Here is a 21,292-nt window from a genome sequence, read left to right on the forward strand (position 1 = left end):
AGCGCTCCCCTTGTCTTCTCCAGACAAGCTTTTTTCCGGATGCCCCAAACAATCGGAAAGGGGATTCATCAGAGAAAATGACTTTACCCCGGTCCTCAGCAGTCCAATCCCTGTATCTTTTACAGAATATCAGTCTGTCCCTGATGTTTTTCCTGGAGAGAAGTGGCTTCTTTGCCGCCCTTCTTGACACCAGGCCATCCTCCAAAAGTCTTCACCTCAATGTGCATGCAGATGCACTCACACCTGCCTGCTGTCATTCCTGAGCAAGCTCTGTTCTGGTGGTTCCCCGATCCCGCAGCTGAATCAATGTTAGGAGATGGTCCTGGCGCTTGCTGGACTTTCTTGGTCGCCCTGAAGCCTTCTTCACAACAATTGAACAGCTCTCCTTCTTCTTGATGATCCATTAAATGGTTGATTTAGGTGCAATCTTACTGGCAGCAATATCCTTGCCTGTGAAGCCCTTTTTGTGCAAAGCAATGGTTAGAGCACGTGTTTCCTTGCAGGTAACCATGTTTGACAGAGGAAGAACAATGATTCCAAGCACCACCCTCCTTTTGATGCTTTCAGTCTGTTATTCAAACTCAATCAGCATGACAGAGTGATCTCTAGCCTTGTCCTCATCAACACTCACACCTGTGTTAACGAGAGAATCACTGACATGGTGTCACTGGTCCTTTTGTGGCAGGGCTGAAATGCAGTGGAATGTTTTTAGGGGATTCAGTTCATTTGCCTGGCAAAGAGGGACTTTGCAATTAATCTAACATTTTGGAGTATATGCAAATTGCCATCATACAAATTGAGGCAGCAGACTTTGTGAAACTTAATATTTGTGCCATTCTCAAAACTTTTGGCCACGACTGAGGTATGTACGGCAGGACCAAATTGTAAAGATAGGTAGGAGCAAGCCTGTGTAATACTTTGTAGGTTAGCAGTAAAACCTTGAAATCAGCCCTTGCCTTAACAGGAAGCCAGTGTAGAGAGGCTAGCACTGGAGTAATATGATCAATTTTTTTTGTTCTAGTCAAGATTCTAGAAGCCATGTTAGGCACCAACTGAAGTTTATTTATTGCTTTATCTGGAAAGTAGAGCATTGCAGTAGTCAGAATTAGTGACAAAGTGACAAAAGCATGGATTACATTTTCTGCATCATTTTTGGACAGAAAGTTTCTGATTTTTGCAATGTTACGTAGATGGAAAAAAGCTATCCTTGAAACAGTCTTGATATTTGATTTATTTTTATTTCACCTTTATTTAACCAAGTAAGCTAGTTGAGAACCAGTTCTCATTTGCAACTGCGACCTGGACAAGATAAAGCAAAGCAGTTCGACACATACAACAACACGGAGTTACATATGGAATAAACAAACATACAGTCAATAACACAGTATAATTCTTTTTTTTAAGTCTAAATATGTTCGTCAAAAGAGAGATCAAGATTAATTGTGGTGGCAGCTGCAGAGGTATTTGGGTGTGCGAGACTTGACATCAGAAGAGTTACAGGGTGGTGATGTCCCATCCTTTCAGGTTGTTGGCCTGAGGTAGGACTAAATAGATTTAAATAGTGAAGTAGGGTGGTATTCTTTTTTTTTTTTTTTACATTTATTTAACTAGGCAAGTCAGTTAAGAACAAATTCTTATTTTCAACGACGGCCTAGGAACAGTGGGTTAACTGCCTGTTCAGGGGTAGAACAACAGATTTGTACCTTGTTACTAGTCCAACGCTCTAATCACTAGGCTGCCCTGCCGCCCCAGGTGTGTGTGTAGTGTTAGACAGAAGGGATTTGTTTCTTTATCTTTTTCAAGCAAAGTATAAGGGAGTTGTACTCCAGTATAGTAGGTGGCGGTAATGCAACATATATTGGATGCCAACCTCCGTTAAACCTCATCGAAGAAGAAGTGACAGGGTCGACTCCGCCCAAAATCTGTCCGCGCAGGATAAGCAGACCAAGTAAGGTGTTGTTGTTTTTTAATGGGGGCAATAGGAGAGTGTTACATTTGATCAATATAAAAGGGAATTGCCATTTGATAGATAAGATATATTTGATCGAAGCTGAATAATGCTTAGGTTGTTACGAATGTATTGGTATGTTTCTATAAAATATAATTAACTCGACCGTGCCCTCCTGATCTCGCCTTTGCAGACATGTAATATCCATTGTTAGAGTGGTTAGTCGACCATCTTGTCAATTATAATAGGTCATCTTTGATGAAGCGTAGGAGAGCCTGCATTTTGCGTGCGCAGCTTTGACGTCGAGCCAACGAATCCCAAGACTGATGGACCCGGTTTGTGTGTGACTGGAAACATGTCGGCAAGGATTGTGCACACCGGAAGATCAATGAAATCTACCAAAACCTGAAGAACCAGAGCAATTTCACAATTTAAAAGAATTTTACATAGTCCAGGACCCTTTTCCACGGTTGTCTTACCTCGCTGACTCGCGTTTTAGCCTATTCAGTGGTAGAAGTATCCAAAACGAATGGTGGAAGTCGAATAGAGTCTCGAAGTAGGCTAGGCCGAGAGGAGTGGAGAGTGAAGGGCTCGGCAGGTAGAGACGAGCGCTCGCTTTTGAGGAATGTTATCCGTACTCTCCTATGGAAGATTGGTTGCGAGGGCTGTCCTTGGCGGACTCTCTCAAACTGATGGTCGGGACTACAGCCTGGTCACAGCTAGTTGTGGGTTTGGGAAAGACTTTCGTAAGGGGATATTGAAGAAAGGGATGTGCTACGGGGATGACGCTTGTTTCATTGCCCGGCATAGGTCCGCCGATGTATTGGGTAAGTCTCACTTTAATATCCCAATTATCTGTTCGGTAAAGACATCGTTAAAATAGTCTAGTCGTTCATTATAAGAAAACAAAAGCCACCGTGAAATGTGCAAGGTATTTTGGGGTATAATAGGCCTATAGCATTTTCCACATTTAACCTTCAATGTGTCGCCTACCCATGTCACAAAGACAAGGGGATATTCCCTACCGTTACCCCTTACCTGATTTAACCTCGTCTTAAGTTGTCACGGTGTTATCCGATGTTTGCCTACTACGGTAGACTATAGCTGTGGTCTGTAGGCCTATAAGCCACCGAGAAACATTGTGCCTGGGTTTACAACAAATGTATACTTTGTTGAAGAGTAATTGTAAAGACCTTTCACCTAGCCGTATGGACAAGCCCTCTTACCAGCGCTACTAGTGGCGATAGCGTGAACAGGTTTTTCATAACGTGACAAATGTGGAAGTCGCACGTTGATTGTGGCTATAAATTGTTAGTTTATGAATTGTTCCGCCATTCGATGCTAAGAACAATGGGGTTCGTTGGAGTTCAACCAAATGGATACTTCTGTTGTGACAGCCTATAGCTTCATTCATTAGCCGACTTTGTTGTGGATTTTACATACATTTCACACACGCTTAGGGGAACTCACTGTCCGGTGTTTTCTAAAGGTCAGAATGGTTGAACATGGAGGCAGCCATGTTTCCAGGACCAATTCACGTTTTACAGACTCATGAGGGGGAAGTGCATTGTCGTTTTACCAGTTCATAGAAAATATCCGCCCATATCATTATGAAGTTCTTATTTACCAGATGTCAAACATTCAGAACGGTGCCTAAAGCAGATTTGCACCACTGAGATATAATAAGACCTGGAGAATACGTCCAAGATGTCCGCCCGTTGTTTTCAAGGTAATCTACTCACGTTCGCATACGCCGATTCTTGGACCTTCTATATCCGGGTTGCATTATGTTTATACGGACCGATATCACATAGGGCGGATTCAATTATGCTAAAGGCAGAGAGAGGCCCGTTTAGACAATGGGTGAGAGGGAGGAGGGCCATTCTCAAATCTAGCAATAATTTATGTGGCTCGGTGATTTTTGTCAACAAGGCTGCATGGTACATCATCCAAAAACATGCATCTCTTTTCTGTAAAATAAGTGTTTGAATTTCAATTGCCAAACATGCCTACACGGGCTCCCCGGTGGGATTTATCAATCCCCCACATAGATACACAAAGAAGGCAGGGATTAATGTGACCACGCCCCCGAGTAGGGTACTGCCTTTACTCCTGTTGTTAAATTGCTTACTTTACTCATAATACAGCTGTTGTCAGGTTATTTTTTTACTCATTATAAAAAAAAAAATTAAAAAGACTTCCCAATTTTGATATCTAATTGCGATTTCAATTACGGTGAAACTCCCCAGTGGGTTTGGGAGAGGGGAAGGTAGAGTCATGTGTCCTCAGAAACACGGCCCGCCAAATCGCGCTTCTTGACACCCACCCGCTTAACTCAGAAGCCAGCTGCACCAATGTGTCAGAGAGAACTTAGTTCAACTGATGAACCTAGAGCGCGATGAGCCAAGTAAAGCCCCCCCGGCCGAACACTCCCCTAACTAGGACGACGCTAGGCCATTTGTTCGCCGCCCTATGGGACTCCAGTTCATGGCCGGGTGTGAAACAGCTTGGGAACAAACCTGGGTCTGTAGTTACGTCTCAAGTACTGCGATACAGTGCCTAAGACTGCTGCGCCACTCGGGGGGGCCTTCTAATCATTCTTTTAAACCTTTTGGATATGCTTGGTTGCCTTTTTTTTTTTTTTTTACTTCCATGTCATCTTAATCAACAAACTAAATGTAAAATGTTAGCATGAACAGATACTGTTGCATGGAATGTACATCACGATTTTCAGCCAAAGCTAGCTAACCCTGCTTTTAACATCCCGAAAAGCTTGTTTGAACAGTAATTGGAGAAAAAGACCACCAAAATAAGTTTCATCAACTGCCCTGTTCAGAATGTGCAGAATTACACAACATCCTATCATGTGTAACAAGTAACTGGCAGTTTTATGGAATACTTTTCTATCTGTAACACTGTTGTACCTCATTGAATATAGTTAGCGTTAGGCTAGTTCATAATTTTAGCTTGGTTTAAGTTGCCTTGTTTTCTTGATAGGATGTAGGCCTAACTCTGCATCATGTTAAGGCAGTGAATGAGATGCCTTTCAAAAACTTGCCATATTTGACTGTGGTAGAAGTGCGGGATGAGTCATTGCAACAAGTCGTGCCGAACTGAAATGAAATGGTTGGATGTCGAGTGTAGCCTACTGACTTTCTCTACCAGCTGGAACCTTGGACCTGAAACATTACTGCAGCAGAGCCCTTCAGTATGCTCATTGTATGCTCATTGTGTCTAGTGATAACACGGTCGGTAGTTTTTACATGGATAGCTTAAGTCTGCTCATGCTTTAGGGAAATACAGTGGTGCTCACATTGTCTACTGATTTCTCATGATGGACCACATCGGGTCAGGGGCTGAGGCTGAGCTGCTTTCCTCTGTGGCTAATTAACTGGTTATAGAGACAGGATCAAACACCCACAGAGACTGCTGGCTCTGGGCTTATGTATACTGTGTCCCACCTGGGTGCTATCTTGCTTCTGTTTGGCTAACACAATCTGTTGGCGAGAAGGATTCTATCCTGGCCTCTGCTGAGCATTATAGACAGGGCTCCCTATACCCAGTGTAGTTTTAATGTCAATGAAGTTATTCATCTCCTGGAAATGCCTTTTTTGCCATGGCGAGAGTAGCTTTGGGACTGTACTATGGGGCGGAGGATAGCCTAGTGGTTAGAGCGTTGGGCCTGTAACCAAAGGGTTGCTGGATTGAATCCTCGAGCTGACTAGGTTAAAACCTGTCGTTCTGCCCCTGAACAAGGTAGCTTGGAACCCAATGTTCCCCGATAGGCAGTCATTGTAAATAAGAATTTGTTCTTAACTGACTTGCCTAGTTAAATTAAGGTACTTATGTGCCGCTGCGGTGTAGGACATGCATCTGTGAGTGTGTAGAGTATATGGAAGTGTTTGTTTTAGGCACCAACAAAGAGTGTTGCTAAGCTATCAGAGGTTATGTAGATGCAAGAAGAACAGTGCAGATGCAAAGTTTGGTAACAGAATGTCGTCATTACCAAACTTTGCATCGATACTGTTCAAGTAAATGTGTTTTGTAAGTCCTCCTTGCATGGTTTGTTTAAAAACCTCTTAAATGTAGAGTCCCAATATTTAGATTTTTTTTTATTCAATTCAGTCTGGTATGAGTATCTTGGCTATTGATCTGTGCCTTAAAATCTTAGGTGTGACATACATCCGTATGCCCATATATGGTTGTAAAAGGTCAGGCTGAGCCGATGACCTCGTTTCAAGATGGCTGCTACCTTCATTCCGGTTAGAGTTGTGAACTATAAATGCAATAAACACGGAATACATTGATTCACACCGAAAGCTTTCCATCTTTCCAGTGATCCTGCTGACCAAGGATGGGTCTGAGGAGCTATTTGGTGTCGCAGCTAGCCCAGCTGCTAGCTAGCTGGACACGGATTGTCCCGGGATTGTGGCTGACTAGATCCCTGCTGTTTGTTGTTTTCAAATTTTCTCCTGGCCTGCGCTGTCTGGAACTGCGAGGAGTAACAGCCTAACATGCGTTGCTAGCTACCATGACAAAGACCAAAGCCGCCGGGGGTATCGTCTCATCGCGCACCAGCGACTCCTGTGGCGGGCCAGGCGCAGTGCGCGCGAGCTAAGGTAGCCAGGTGAACGGCGTTTCCTCGGACACATTGGTGCGGCAGGCTTCCGGGTTGGATGCGTGCTGTGTTAAAACCTCTTAGAGATCGGGCTACTTTTTTCAACATTCTGTTAAAAATCGCGCAACATTTCAACGTCCTGCTACTCATGCCAGGAATATAGTATATGCATATGATTAGTATGTGTGCATAGAAAACACTGAAGTTTCTAGAACTGGTTCAATGGTGTCTGTGACTATAACAGAACGAGTTCCGTGGTCAAAATCGCCAGAAAACCTAGTCACTAAATCGACGGAGAAAAAATCAATCCGCCAGTGTATGTATTGTCTATTGGAAGGAAAAATACTTAAGGGTGAGAATACAGTTCCTATAGCTTCCACACGATGTCGCCAGTGTTGTGATTTCGATTCAACTAAATCGTTGGTCATCTGAGTAATAGCCACATCCGGTTGTCAAGTCCACAGCTGTAAACAATGGAACCGGAAAAGTTGACTACGTTTCCCAAACTTGTGCCTGTTGAATACAGATCGCTCCGTGATCAATTTGATCGTTTATTAACGTTTAGTAATACCTAAAGTTGGATTACAGAAGTAGTTTGAAGTGTTTTGTCAAAGTTTATAGGCAACTTTTTTAATTTTAAATAATAACGTCGCGTTTAAAACATGTTTTTACTGGATCTGACGGTCTTCATAAATAGACATTTTGGGTACACAAGGACCGATGTAATAAAAAAAAAAGACCCAATTGTGATGTTTATGGGACATATAGGAGTGCCAACAAATCTCGTCAAAGGTAATGAATGTTTTATATTTTATTTCTGCGTTTTGTGTAGCGCCGGCTACGCTAATTCCTTTGTTTACATCCCCTTCTGGTATTTCGGCGTGTTGCCTGCTATCAGATAATAGCTACTCATGCTTTCGCCGAAAAGCATTTTACAAATCTGACTTGTTGGCTAGATTCACAACGAGTGTAGCTTGAATTGACTACCCTGCATGTGAATTTTAATGAACGTTTGAGTTTTAACGAGTGCTATTAGCATTTGGCGTAGCGCATTTATTGTTGGCAGGGGGTGCGGTTGAGTCCCGGGTGGGCCAGACAGGTTAATAAGCAGTGCGGCTTGGTTGGGTTGTGTTTCGGTGGACGCATGGCTTTCAACCTTCGCCTCTCCCGAGCCCGTATGGGAGTTGTAGCGATGAGACAAGATGGTAATTACTAACAATTTGATACCACAAAATTGGGAAGAAAGGGGGGTAAAAAAAAAGAGATCTATAAGCAGTTGTTACAACAACAAGAAATTAATTAGGTGTTTTGTCCAAATACTCGTGGATTCTACTAATAAAAGAATGGACGACCTGACCAGAGAGGTCCAGGACCTGAAGAACAGTTCTCCCAGGGTCAGCTCGACAAGTTGAAACAGGAGATTGGCAAGATGACAGCAATCTGTAAGTCATTGCGAGAGGACATCAGTTCTGTGTGTGAATCTATGGTAACAATGACATACATCAGACTATTTTGAGGGACAATCAAGGCGAAACAACATGGTTGTGGACGGAAGGACAAAGTAAGGGAAATTATCTCTGAGAAATTGAAGATGGACCACAGGAAGATTGAGGTGGAGCGCGCCCACCGGACTGGAACCCCCCCCCCCACCGGCCCAGGTGATAGGCCCGGCCTGATAGTGGTTAAGTTCCTGAGATTCAAGGACAAGGTAGCTGTTCTGGAAAGAGCCAAGAACTTGAGAGGAACGTATATCTTCCTCAACGAGGACAATCCTGAAGCTGTGCGCCAGGAGAGGAAAGAACTGATCCCAGCCATGAAAGCTGCCAGGGCGCATGAGGGCGTTGTGTATATCCGCTACGACAGGCTCATTGTCCACCCTCCCTCCCAGAAGCCTGGAAGGGATGAGAGAGCCAAGCCTGTGGTCTCATAGCCTCAACCCCGCACACACACACACCAATTGATTAATGGACTGCTGAATGTGGGGGTTTTTCTCTCTTGATTTGTCTGCTCTTTTCAATATTATGTCTACCTCTGATAAGCTACCCAGGAAAGTGCTGAAAATAGCCCATATTAATATATGTAGCCTAGAAATAAGGTGAATGAATGAATTATGTGATAACATTCATATATTAGCTATTTCTGCGACTCACTTAGATCATTGATGATACAGCAGTAGCAATACAAGGATATAACATTTTTGAAGATACATGCTTATGGGGTGCTGTATATATTCAGAGCCATATCCCTGTAATGCTTAGAGAAGATCTTATGTCTAGTGTTATTGAAGTGTTGTGGTTGCAGGTTCACTTGGCCCATCTAAAGCCTTTTCTTTTGGGGTGTTGCTATAGGCCACCAAGTGCTAACTTTCCATATCTAAATAATAAACTCTGCAAAAAAAGAAACGTCCTCTCACTGTCAACTGCATTTATTTTCAGCAAACTTAACATGTGTAAATATTTGTATGAACATAAGATTCAACAACTGAGACAAACTGAACAAGTTCCACAGACATGGTCCTAGCAGAAATGGAATGATATGTCCCTGAACAAAGAGGGGGGGGTCAAAAGTAACAGTCAGTATTTGGTGTGGGCACTAGCTGCATTAAGTACTACAGCGCATCCCCTCATGGACTGCACCAGATTTGCAAGTTCTTGCTGTGAGATGTTACCCGACTCTTCCACCAAGGCACCTGCAAGTTCCCAGACATTTCTGGGGGGGAATGGCACTAGCTAGCCCTCACCCCCTGATCCAACAGGTTCCAGACGTGCTCAATGGGATTGAGATCTGGATTCTTTTGCTGACCATGGCAGAACACTGACATTCCTGTCTTGCAGGAAATCACGCACAGAACGAGCAGTATGGCTGGTGGTGTTGTCAAGCTAGAGGGGCATGTCAGGATGAGCCTGCAGGAAGGGTACCACATGAGGGAGGAGGATGTGTTCCCTGTAACGCACAGAGTTTAGATTGTGACGACAAGCTCAGTCCGATGATGCTGTGACACACCGCCCCAGACCATGGCGGACCCTCCACCTCCAAATCGATCCTGCTCCGGAGTACAGGCCTTGTTGTTATGCTCATTCCAGTGGCGATAAACGCGAATCCGACCATCACCCCTGATGAGACACAACCACTACTCGTCATTGAAGGACTGGCATAAAGTGCCCTATCTGGTTTAGCGTCAGTGGGTTTGTGCCCATAGGCACCATTGTTGCTGGTGATGTCTGGTGAGGACCTGCCTTACAACAGGCCTACAAGCCCCCAGTCCTGCCTCTCTCAGCCTTTTGCGGACAGTCTGAGCACTGATGGAGGGATTGTGCGTTCCTGGTGTAACTCGGGCAGTTGTTGTTGCCATCCTGCACTCGTCCCGCAGGTGTGATGTTCGGATGTACCGATCCTGTGCAGGCGGTGTTACACATGGTTTGCCACTGCGAGGACGATCAGCTCTCCGTCCTGTCTCCATGTAGTGCTGTCTTAGTTCCAACAGCTGGGCCTCACAGTACGGACATTGTAATTTATTGCCCTGGCAGTGCTGCAGTGCTCATAGCTGTGACCTTAATTGCCTGCCGTCTGTAAGCTGTTGGTGTCTTAACGACCGTTCCACAGGTGCATGCTCATTGTTTACGGTGTTTACAGTAAGCATGGGAAATGGTGTTTAAACCCTTTACAATGGAGTTAATTCATAAAAATACATATCTTTGAATGACAGGGTCCTGAAAAAGGGCTGTTTTTTTTGTTTCGAGTTTGAAACTATTGATAGAGTTTGTAACAGTAAGGTCTAGTTTCTTGGGGACCTGAATATTGACTGGTTTTCATCAAGCTGTCCGCTCAAGAGGACGCTTCTTACTGTAACCAGTGCCTGTAATCTGGTTCAGGTTATTAATCAACCTACCAGGGTATTTTCAAACACTACAGGAACATCTTTACTAATGCTGTAGAACTTTGTTAAAAAGCTGTTTCCAAACCCATTGGATGCAGTGATCACAATATAGTGGCTATATCCAGGAAAGCCAAAGTTCTAACAGCTGGGCCTAAAATAGTGTATAAGAGATAAGAGATAAGAACAAAATCACACAAATTATCAGTGGAAATCAAATTTATCAACCCATGGAGGTCTGGATTTGGAGTCACACTCAAAATAAAAGTGGAAAACCACACTACATGCTGATCCAACTTGATGTAATGTCCTTAAAACAAGTCAAAATGAGGCTCAGTAGTGTGTGTGTGGCCTCCACGTGCCTGTATGACCTCCCTACATGCCTGGGTATGCTTCTGATGAGGTGGCGGATGGTCTCCTGAGGGATCTCCTCCCAGACCTGGACTAAAGCATCCGCCAACTCCTGGACAGTCTGTGGTGCGAGACATGATGTCCCAGATGTGCTCAATTGGATTCAGGTCTGGGGAACGGGTGGGCCAGTCCATAGCATCAATGTCTTCCTCTTGCAGGAACTTCTGACACACTCCAGCCACATGAGGTCTAGCATTGTCTTGTATTAGGAGGAACCCAGGGCCAACCGCACCAGCATATGGTCTCACAAGGGGTCTGAGGATCTCATCTCGGTACCTAATGGCAGTCAGGCTACCTCTGGCGAGCACATGGAGGTCTGTGCGGCCCCCCCCAAAGAAATGCCACCCCACACCATGACTGACCCACCGCCAAACCGGTCGTGCTGGAGGATGTTGCAGGCAGCAGAACATTCTCCACGGCGTCTCCAGACTCTGTCACGTCTGTCACATGAAAGCAGGTTCACACTGAGCACATCTGTGAAGAGCACAGGGTGCCAGTGGCGAATTTGCCAATCTTGGTGTTCTCTGGCAAATGCAAAACGTCCTGCACGGTGTTGGGCTGTAAGCACAACCCCCCACCTGTGGACGTCGGGCCCTCATACCACACTCATGGAGTCTGTTTCTGACTGTTGGAGCAGACACATGCACATTTGTGGCCTGCTGGAGGTCAGTTTGCAGGGCTCTGGCAGTGCTCCTCCTTGCACAAAGGCGGAGGTAGCGGTCATAGCACATATTGCACTTTTACGTTCTTCTCCAACACTTTTTTTGCATTATTTAAACAAAATTGAACATGTTTCATTATCTACTTGAGGCTAAATTGATTTTATTGATGTATTATATTATTAAGTCAAATAAGTGTTAATTCAGTATCGTTGAAATTGTCATTATTACAAATACCTTTTTTTTTAATCGTCCGAATTAATCGGTATCGGCGTTGAAAAAATCTGAATCGGTCGACCGAACGTATAGATTCAGTGGTTGCAAAGATGGGGAGAGGTCAAGCCGTAATAAAGAGATGCTCTGCTTTTTTGATATCACACTCCGAAAAGCAAGATCTGCAGGCTCGAGTTTTGTCTATTCTTGATTATTCTCCAGTCATGTGGTCCAGTGCTGCAAGGAAAAACCTAGTTAAGCTGCAGCTCGCCCAGAACAGAGCAGCACGTTTTGCTCTTAATTGTAATCAGGGGGCTAATATTAATACTATGCATGCTAGTCTCTATTGGCTAAGAGTCGAGGAGAGACTAACTGCATCACTTCATGTGTTAAAACCCAAATTGTTTGCATAGTAAACTTACACACAGCTCCGACACACATACTTATCCCACCAGACATGCCACCAGGGGTCTTTTCATATTCCCCAAATTCAAGAAAACGAATACGAACAGTATTATATAGATGGAAGGAAGTTCCATCTTATAATTGCTCAAATTAACAGCAAACCTGGTTTTAAAAAAACAGATAAAGCAACACCTCGTGTCACAATGCCTCTCTCCTATTTGACCTAGATGGTTTGTGTGTATGCATTGATATATATATATAGGCTATGTGTGCCTTTTTTTAGAAATGTATGTAGTTCTGTTCTTGTCTGATGTTTTTGTGTGGACACCAGGAAGAGTAGCTGCAGCTTTTGCAATGGCTAATGGGTATGTCTATTTAGGCAGAAATCTACATTCTCTACGAGGCCCCAGCGCAATCAAAAACTTTATCTTCCTGTGTTTTATACATATTTCCACGCTGAGGTTGGAATAATACTGTGTAATTGTACATTGATTTCAGCCTATTTTGGTGAGATGGAATTTTTGACGTGTCTGGTGACATCACCAGGCCGATTTAAAATAGTTAATAGACCAATAAGAAAGTTTGAAACCTCTGCCAATAACAGCTAGTTTTAAGTTTTCCTTTCCCAGTTTTCCTCTCTCAAAATGTTGCATTAGAAAATGCTCTTGGCCAAGAAGCTTTTATTTTTTTTAACCATTTGAATTGAAATCCTAGTACGGTACTTGTTACCCAGAAATTATTTCATATTGAGAAAAAAAAAAAGCTGCATTAGACCTTTTTTAACCACGGAATCATTGGTTTTTGTTTGAAATACATTTTAAAGTGCAAAAACTGAGTCTCTGCATCATTCTGTTACTGTGGAATTGCCTGCATATTATCAAGGGGGTCACACAGCTGTAAATCGAGGCAGGGGCCCCTGATTTCATGTCCATCTCTCACTCTAAACTCATACGTTCCTCCTTTGTCAGTGAGTTAACAACTGCAGGTCCATAATTTTCTATTTGAATCGAGTGGTTTAATTTGATTTGTTAATTTTGTGTCGCTCGTGTACCTTTTTGGATAATCTGCAATGAGCAGCTCATGGCTTGTTTTGTACTGTTACTTGGTGTTTGATGCTTATTTATCTTTATTGCTGTAGTCCAAAGGGTTCACACAGACAGTGATGTGAGTTGATGAGTAGTTTGGCTGGTCAGTGGCAACCAGAGATGTCTGGTCTCTTGTCGCCATGCGACGGAACCGCGAACAGCTGCAATTTACAGTGACAAACCGCAATGCCAGGGTGTGTGAAAGAGAGCGTGAAGGTGGGGTTTGCCCCCCAACCCCTTTGCGCGGGGTGTGCCCCCCAACCCCTTTGCGCGGGGTGTGCCCCCCAACCCCTTTGCGCGGGGTATGCCCCCCAACCCCTTTGCGCGGGGTGTGCCCCCCAACCCCTTTTCGCGGGGTATGCCCCCCAACCCCTTTGCGCGGGGTATGCCCCCCAACCCCTTTGCGCGGGGCCCCCAACCCCTTTGCGTATGCCCTCGGGGCTGCAGGGTAGCCTAGTGGTTGGAGCGTTGGACTAGTAACCGGAAGGTTGCGAGTTCAAACCCCCGAGCTGACAAGGTACAAATCTGTCGTTCTGTCCCTGAACAGGCAGTTAACCCACTGTTCCCAGGCCGCCGTTGAAAATAAGAATGTGTTCTTAACTGACTTGCCTGGTTAAATAAAGGTAAAATTAAATTGAAAACCCCTTTGCACGGGGTATGCCCTCCAACCCCTCTGCGTGGGGTTTGCCCTCCAACCCCTTTGCACGGGGTTGGCAACGTTGATGGTAGAATATGACAACGATAATCATTCACTGTTCTGATCCTTATACACTTTTCTCTTGTTCTGTGTGTCTCAGGTGTGGCAGATGGTGTAGGTGGATGGAGGGACTACGGGGTGGACCCGTCCCAGTTCTCTGCCACCCTGATGAGGACGTGTGAGCGGCTGGTGAAGGAGGGCCGTTTCACCCCCAGCAGCCCTGTAGGGATCCTCACGTCAGGCTACTACGAGCTCCTACAGAACAAAGTACCCCTGCTAGGTGAGCAAACACGCGCTCTCACACACACACACACACACACACACAATCATGCATGGGGGGGGGTCATACAGTATCTGCTGCATGATTGTTTATCTGGTGCCTGTGGGTATCCCTGCCCACTCAACTGCACTCCATCAATCCATCCAAAAATACAATGATACAAAGCTGAAATGCCTTCACTCCTAAGCATTAGAGCTGGGAATTTCCAGGGATCTTACAACACGGTATTATCACAATACTTTAGTGATGATGTGCTGCCATTCTTATCATTCTATATGTACTGCTTTTTTTTCTCAATTTAAATTTTTTTTCTTTTTAATATGGCGGTTTGTTGTTCCAAACATATATTGTTACTTATATGTCTGCGGCAGAGAGACGAGAGCACATGAGAAAATTAGTTTTGATCAGTCATGGACATAAGTGCTGAAAACATGTTGACTCATCATTTTAAAAAGATTGAGAATAAGCTATATGATGAGAAGTTTTGGTACAGCCAATTAGCGCTAGTTAATGCTACCTAGCAAAAGGCATATGTTTTTATTTTACACGCACACACACAGTGGGGAGAACAAGTATTTGATACACTGCCGATTTTGCAGGTTTTCCTACTTACAAGGCATGTAGAGGTACAATTTTTATCATGGGTACACTTCAACTGTGAGAGACGGAATCTAATACAAAAATCCAGAAAATCACATTTTATGATTTATAAGTAATTCATTTGCATTTTATTGCATGAAATAAGTATTTGATCACCTACCAACCAGTAAGAATTCCGGCTCTCACAGACCTGTTAGTTTTTCTTTTTAAGAAGCCCTCCTGTTCTCCACTCATTGCCTGTATTAACTTCACCTGTTTGAACTCGTTACCTGTATAAAAGACACCTGTCCACACACTCAATCAAACAGACTCCAACTTCTCCACAATGGCCAAGACCAGAGAGATGTGTAAGGACATCAGGGTTAAATTGTAGACCTGCACAAGGCTGGGGTGGGCTACAGGACAATAGGCAAGCAGCTTGGTGAGAAGGCAATAACTGTTGGCGCGATTATTAGAAAATGAAAGAAGTTCAAGATGACCGTCAATCACCCTTGGTCTGGGGCTCTATGCAAGATCTCACCTCGTGGGGCATCAATGATCATGAGGAAGGTGAGGGATCAGCCCAGAACTACACGGCAGGACCTGGTCAATGACCTGAAGAGAGCTGGGACCACAGTCTCAAAGAAAACCATTAGTAACACACTACGCCGCCATGGATTAAAATCCTGCAGTGCACGCAAGGCCCCACTGCTCAATCCAGCGCATGTCCAGGCCTGTCTGAAGTTTGCCAATACCCATCTGGATGATCCAGAGGAGGAATGGGAGAAGGTCATGTGGTCTGATGAGACAAAAATAGAGCTTTTTGGTCTAAACTCTACTCGCTGTGTTTGAGGAAGAAGGATGAGTACAACCCCAAGAACACCATCCCAACTGTGAAGCATGGAGGTGGAAACATCATTCTTTGGGGATGCTTTTCTGCAAAGGGGACAGGACGACTGCACCGTATTGAGGGAAGGGTGGATAGGGCCATAAGTCGCGAGATCTTGGCCAACAACCTCCTTCCTTCAACAAGAGCATTGAAGATGGGTCGTGGCTGGGTCTTCCAGCATGACAACGACCTGAAACACACAGCCAGGGCAACTAAGGATTGGCTCCACAAGAAGCATCTCAAGGTCCTGGATTGGCCTCGCCAGTCTCCAGACCTGAACCCAATAGAACATCTTTGGAGGGAGCTGAAAGTCTGTATTGCCCAGCGACAGCCCCAAAACCTGAAGGATCTGGACAAGGTCTGTATGGAGGAGTGGGCCAAAATCCCTGCTGCAGTGTGTGCAAACCTGGTCAACAACTACAGGAAACGTATTATCTCTGTAATTGCAAACAAAGGTTTCTGTACCAAATATTAAGTTCTGCTTTTCTGATGTATCAAATACTTATGTCATGCAATAAAATGCAAATTAATTACTTAAAAATCATACAATGTGATTTTCTGGATTTTTGTTTTAGATTCCGTCTCTCACAGTTGAAGTGTACATATGATAAAAAATTAGACCTCTACATGCTTTGTAAGTAGAAAAACCTGCACAATCAGCAGTGTATCAAATACTTGTTCTCCCCACTGTATATATATATGTATATATATATTTCTCACACATACAGTACCAGTCAAAGGTTAGACACACCTACTCTTTCAATTACTAGGTGTTCTAAAACTTTTGACTGGGGGGTGAATGTGTTTTTTTTTTTTTTTTTTTTTATGTATTTTTTTTTTTTTTACGAATCAATACTTGGAGTCAGTATCAATATAATATCATCCAAAATGATATTGCGACATGTGACTGTTGATTCCTCCCCCCATCACTACCAAAAATCGATTTAATTTTTTTTTTTTTTTTAAATCTAGTGTACAATAAAATGTGGAGATATGCCGTATTATATCCAAATAACAGTGATGTAATAACCATATAATTGAAATGGTGCTGTCCTTCAGTCTGCAACCACCAAGGTCCAGCGCCACAGAAGTCATTGGGACAAACATTTGGCCAAGTCCCTACTCCCTCATCCCCCTCCACGTGACCATTTCACCCCTTTACAGAGCACCTAAAAGGTCATTGGAAGGAGCAGTAACAGACACTGCTCATGGGTCCACATGTTTTTTTACGGCACTGGCATGTGACAGACTGAGGACACATTTGAACTGAGACCCAACACAGGCAAGGCTACCTGCACAGAGCCACCACTATCCACCAAGTCACACAATGTTTGTCTATCAACAGTGACCCGCTTCTTATTTTGGGATAGGTGGAGAGCATCTAAAGGTCTGTGTTTGACTGTCCCTTCAAGGTCAGGGGCAGTCTAGGAGCTGAAGCAGGGGGAACATGGCATTTGTTTTTGGTCTCTGTGCCTGGCTGACTGGTCCAACATGATCTCACGTACACCTTGCTCACAAGGAGAATGGATATCAAGTGAAGGCCAACCACCATATGTTTTTCTATTCCCTCTCTCTCTTCTCCCCTCTCTTCCCCAGGGAGCAGCACAGCCTGTATCGTGGTTTTGGACCGACGGAGCCATCAACTGCACACGTGTAATCTAGGTGACTCTGGTTTCCTGGTGGTGCGAGGGGGAGAAGTGGTGCACCGCTCGGACGAACAGCAGCACTACTTCAACACCCCTTTTCAGCTGTCCATCGCTCCCCCAGGGGCAGAGGGAGTGGTACTCAGTGACAGGTCAGTCCACTGCCCTCACTTCTCTGACCCTCCACCTGGTCTCAAATGACCATTTTTGTTGAGAAAACTGTCTTTAGACCAGGGGTGTCAAAAATACAGCCACATTTGACTTATGTGTTTTAAATGTTATATTTGAACGGTTATTACGGTGACCAGGGTCATTTGGCTGACCAATAACAGTCATCCAAAATTCCATAAGTCACAGCCCTACTCACCAGACCCCTTTCCACTGGGCTTGTTCTTTTTCTCTCTCCAAGAATCTCAGAAGAGGCACTTTTGAGCTCCTCCATGTTTCTCAATTTTAAAGGAAACCTTTCATGTTTTATATTGCAGTCCACACTTTGCATTAACACACACACTTACACGTTGTCACTATTCATGCTCCCATGCATACAACTCGGCAAACTCACACACACCGACTCACATTCACTCTTTCTGGCATGGAGGGGGTTTAATAGGGTGAAACTGTTATTTCAAGAGGAGATACAGTATCTGACTGACGAAGCGTAGTTATAGTCTCATCTGGTCAAATAAAATGTTCAGGTCATTGAGTTAGAATTTTCCAGGCAGCCTGTTGACTCAAACTGTCTTCATTGACACCAAGTCCCAGGACGGCCAGGTCAGCTGAGACGGTTATAGTAAAACGACAGTCTTGGTGGAATCAGAAGGTACCGCCAGCTCCCACGAAATATACCTGATAACCTTACTAGAAGCAAGTGAGCATGCTGGGGGTGGGGGGCGGCTGGAGCAGTGACTGTTCCACTGTGTTCCAGGTGAAATCGAGTGTCTTATTACCCAGCCATCAGCTGTCCATCTGGCGCACAGTCACTTTTGACCTGCTTCCTCCTGATCCTATTTCTGTTTGTGAGGAGCACTATTACTGTCTGGTAGCAGCTTTCTAGTGCCCTCTAGCTGGTCCACACTGACAGTCCTGTCCTGTTTGTTTTCTTCACCAGCCCTGAGGCCGCTGACAGCTCCTCCTTCGACGTCCAGCTGGGTGACATCATCCTGACTGCCTCGGATGGCCTCTTTGACAACATGCCCGACTACATGATCCTGCAAGCGCTCAAAAAGCTCAAGGTAACACATCACAGTACCTCATAACTGCTGGCACATGCTCTTATATCTACACATTCACTTTAGTAAATATCTGCACACATTTCTCCGGTCCTAATGCTAATGTTTGTATTTCTCAGAGTACCAACTATGACAGTATCCAGCAGACCGCACAGAGCATTGCAAAGCAAGCCCATGAACTGGCCTATGACCCCAACTACATGTCCCCTTTCGCTCAGTTTGCCTGTGACAATGGTCTGAATGTAAGAGGTACGTATCAGGTTCTTGGGAAGTGCTTTACGTCCCTAATAACACCTCCAGCACCACTATTTTATGTCCACTGTCAGTTTGAAGATTGGGCCATTCAACATTGACTTTGAACTCTGGAAAGCCGATTTAATACATTCTCTTTTGTCTTGTGTCCTGCAGGGGGGAAGCCTGATGACATCACGGTGCTGCTGTCCATTGTGGCAGAATACACAGACTAAGTGTGTGTGATGCTTATTGGAACTGTTCACTTCCTCCCCTCTCAGTCTTCCACCTGGCTCCTTCTCAAATGCATTGCTTCCTGTTGGACAGACTGGGGAGCCCCCCCATTCCTTCACTGACCTTTCTATCTCCCAGCCACAAAATAGAACACACACTCCTCACCACAGAATTGGACTCCATCTCTATTCTTCCGTTTTGTTTTGGGACTGTAGCGAGGAGGCAGGCTGTAAGGACTTTCTCATGTTGATCGTGATGCAGAACGGCATGTTGGTTCCCCACATTCAGGCTACGACTGAATGGCAGTCCTGAGTGTAGGCAAGTTTGCTTTTACAGGGAGTTGTGGTCGGTAGCCCTGAAACAAGCAGTGGTGTTATAAATCAAATAAGCCATATGCTTTGGAGTTGTTGGGGAGATGTGGTTGTGTTGCCTATACATTTTGATTGTCTGTCTGCGTTGTAGCTGTGTGACTATCTGTTCCAAGTCGTCTGTGTGTGTGGATGAATTCTGAGACTGTGGAATTGAGAGGGGTTGGGTTGTTGCGGGGCTGAGAGGTTCCAGTGACCTGTGATCAGAAAGGATGTAGATCAGCGCATCAGGGTCTTGGATTAGGATAAAGGGGTAGCTGGCCAGTATAATGTACTAGCTCCACTAGCAGAGATCTCTCCAGAGTGCCACCTATAGGCTAGTCTGAACTGTTCTGCTGGTGCGCACATCCTCATGGGTTTGTAAATATTGTGTGTCATGTAAACAAGGCAGAGAGTGTCTTCACTTTGTCACTGATGAGGATGGTTATTTTGCTGTTGTGCCAGATGTGTACACAAGCATTCACAATCTATAAAGGGTTGAACCTTGAAGTAAATACTCTCAATCGCTCCCTTCCATGGGCCGAAAGAACCACGATGTTGACGTGTTCATACCATGATCATGTTTGACTCGGTAGTCGCGTGTCAGGGCCATGAAATGATTGTGTGTAAAAAGTGGGTATAGGTTCATGTTTGAATGTCTGTTGGTGATATGTGTTAACTTGCAATGCTAATGGTAGCATCTAGGAATGCTTTCAACTGAAACACTAGGTCAGGTATGAATTATTAAACAAAGTTTTATTTTTATAACTTAATGTTATTAGTTTGATAGCCATTGATGTGACAGTTGAAATATCATCCAACATATGGATTTACCCTGTGATTATTTTGTGAAGCTATATTTTTGCTCCATGGATGGCAAATGAGAATCATGCCATCTTACTATTAAACAAGAATTGGTCTTTGTGTGGTGGGTGTCATCTCAAAATTGTTTTTGTTCTGTCTCCCAATAACAATTTACCTGCTGCTTTTATTTTGTCAATTAAATGTTTAATACTGTACTGTATTTGTGTGTGTGCAATTTCATTATTTCATGAAAGCTAGAAGTTGATCATCCTGTTACTTTCTTAGCATGCTTTTGTTTCTTCTTCATAATAGCAGAATACACACCTGTCTGCATTGTTAGCCAATGTTATGAAGCCAGCGCACCAAAGAGGAAAACTTATTTTCTTTCATGTTTTCATTTGGGTTTGGAGAAATATCTGCACCTATACTGTAACATAAAATGTATTTTAAAATTGAGAGCATATCAGTTTGACAGTTAAACCATCATTCTGCTTGTGGAGAACGATGGCCACTCGTAATTGTTGGTGCAAAACAGTCAGAAGACCACTTAGGTGTCTTTTTAGTTGTGCCTAAAATTCAATGTGACCAGAACGGGTTTGATCGTGTGTGTGGCTCTATTTATGTGATGGGTAGTATATGAGAAACAAACAACAATGCAGGTTTTTGAATCCTTAAAGAAACCAAAGATGGAAAGCCATAGCTTCACAAGCATGACCAGGGTACAGCTTCTTATCTAAACCCTTCAGTCAGGCTAACAGTGTAATGGAGACCAATGTTGTCACTATTGATCTTGCTTATTTCAGCATACAAATAATTAAAAAGAACATCAATTGTTACATTTGTGGAGTAAATACTATTTAAATTTGTTAAAACTATTTTTTTTCGGTAGCCTTAGACTTAATTTCATGAATTTCATCTGTCTTATGCATTCTGTCTTTGCATGACAAGCTGTTTTTGTCCAAGCTATTTATACTATTGGAATTTGCTTACCTGCAAATGTGCCCCTGTCTCACACAGCTTGCCTCGCCTCCAAATGTCTATCTGATTTGCTCACCTTCATTTAAAAGTTGTCTTTCCAACACTTAAACATGCAATTTTAGTAACCCAACAACTATTTTTTTTACTCTTTCTGACAGTGAGGGATCA

General features: G+C 43.9%; 1 protein-coding gene across 1 annotated transcript; it reads left to right on the plus strand.

Moving 5' to 3' along the window:
* Positions 1 to 1,954: 1,954 nt before the first annotated feature.
* On the plus strand, positions 1,955 to 20,361 carry LOC135544359 (protein phosphatase PTC7 homolog). The gene is made up of 6 exons (XM_064971904.1): positions 1,955 to 2,775; positions 14,011 to 14,190; positions 17,255 to 17,453; positions 18,410 to 18,533; positions 18,650 to 18,779; positions 18,939 to 20,361. Exons 1-6 carry the CDS (start codon positions 2,574 to 2,576, stop codon positions 18,995 to 18,997), a joined length of 894 nt encoding a protein of 297 aa, XP_064827976.1. The 5' UTR covers positions 1,955 to 2,573; the 3' UTR covers positions 18,998 to 20,361.
* Positions 20,362 to 21,292: the final 931 nt, after the last annotated feature.

This window comes from Oncorhynchus masou, chromosome 8 (genome assembly GCF_036934945.1).
Source record: "Oncorhynchus masou masou isolate Uvic2021 chromosome 8, UVic_Omas_1.1, whole genome shotgun sequence".
Classification (NCBI taxonomy): Eukaryota; Metazoa; Chordata; class Actinopteri; order Salmoniformes; family Salmonidae; genus Oncorhynchus; species Oncorhynchus masou.

Coding starts and splice junctions, on each gene's coding strand:
- LOC135544359 (XM_064971904.1), top strand. CDS start 2,574: ATGTTATCCGTACTCTCCTATGGAAGATTGGTTGCGAGGGCTGTCCTT. Junction 17,454..18,409: donor GGAGTGGTACTCAGTGACAG/GTCAGTCCACTG, acceptor TTTCTTCACCAG/CCCTGAGGCCGCTGACAGCT. Junction 18,534..18,649: donor AAGCGCTCAAAAAGCTCAAG/GTAACACATCAC, acceptor TGTATTTCTCAG/AGTACCAACTATGACAGTAT.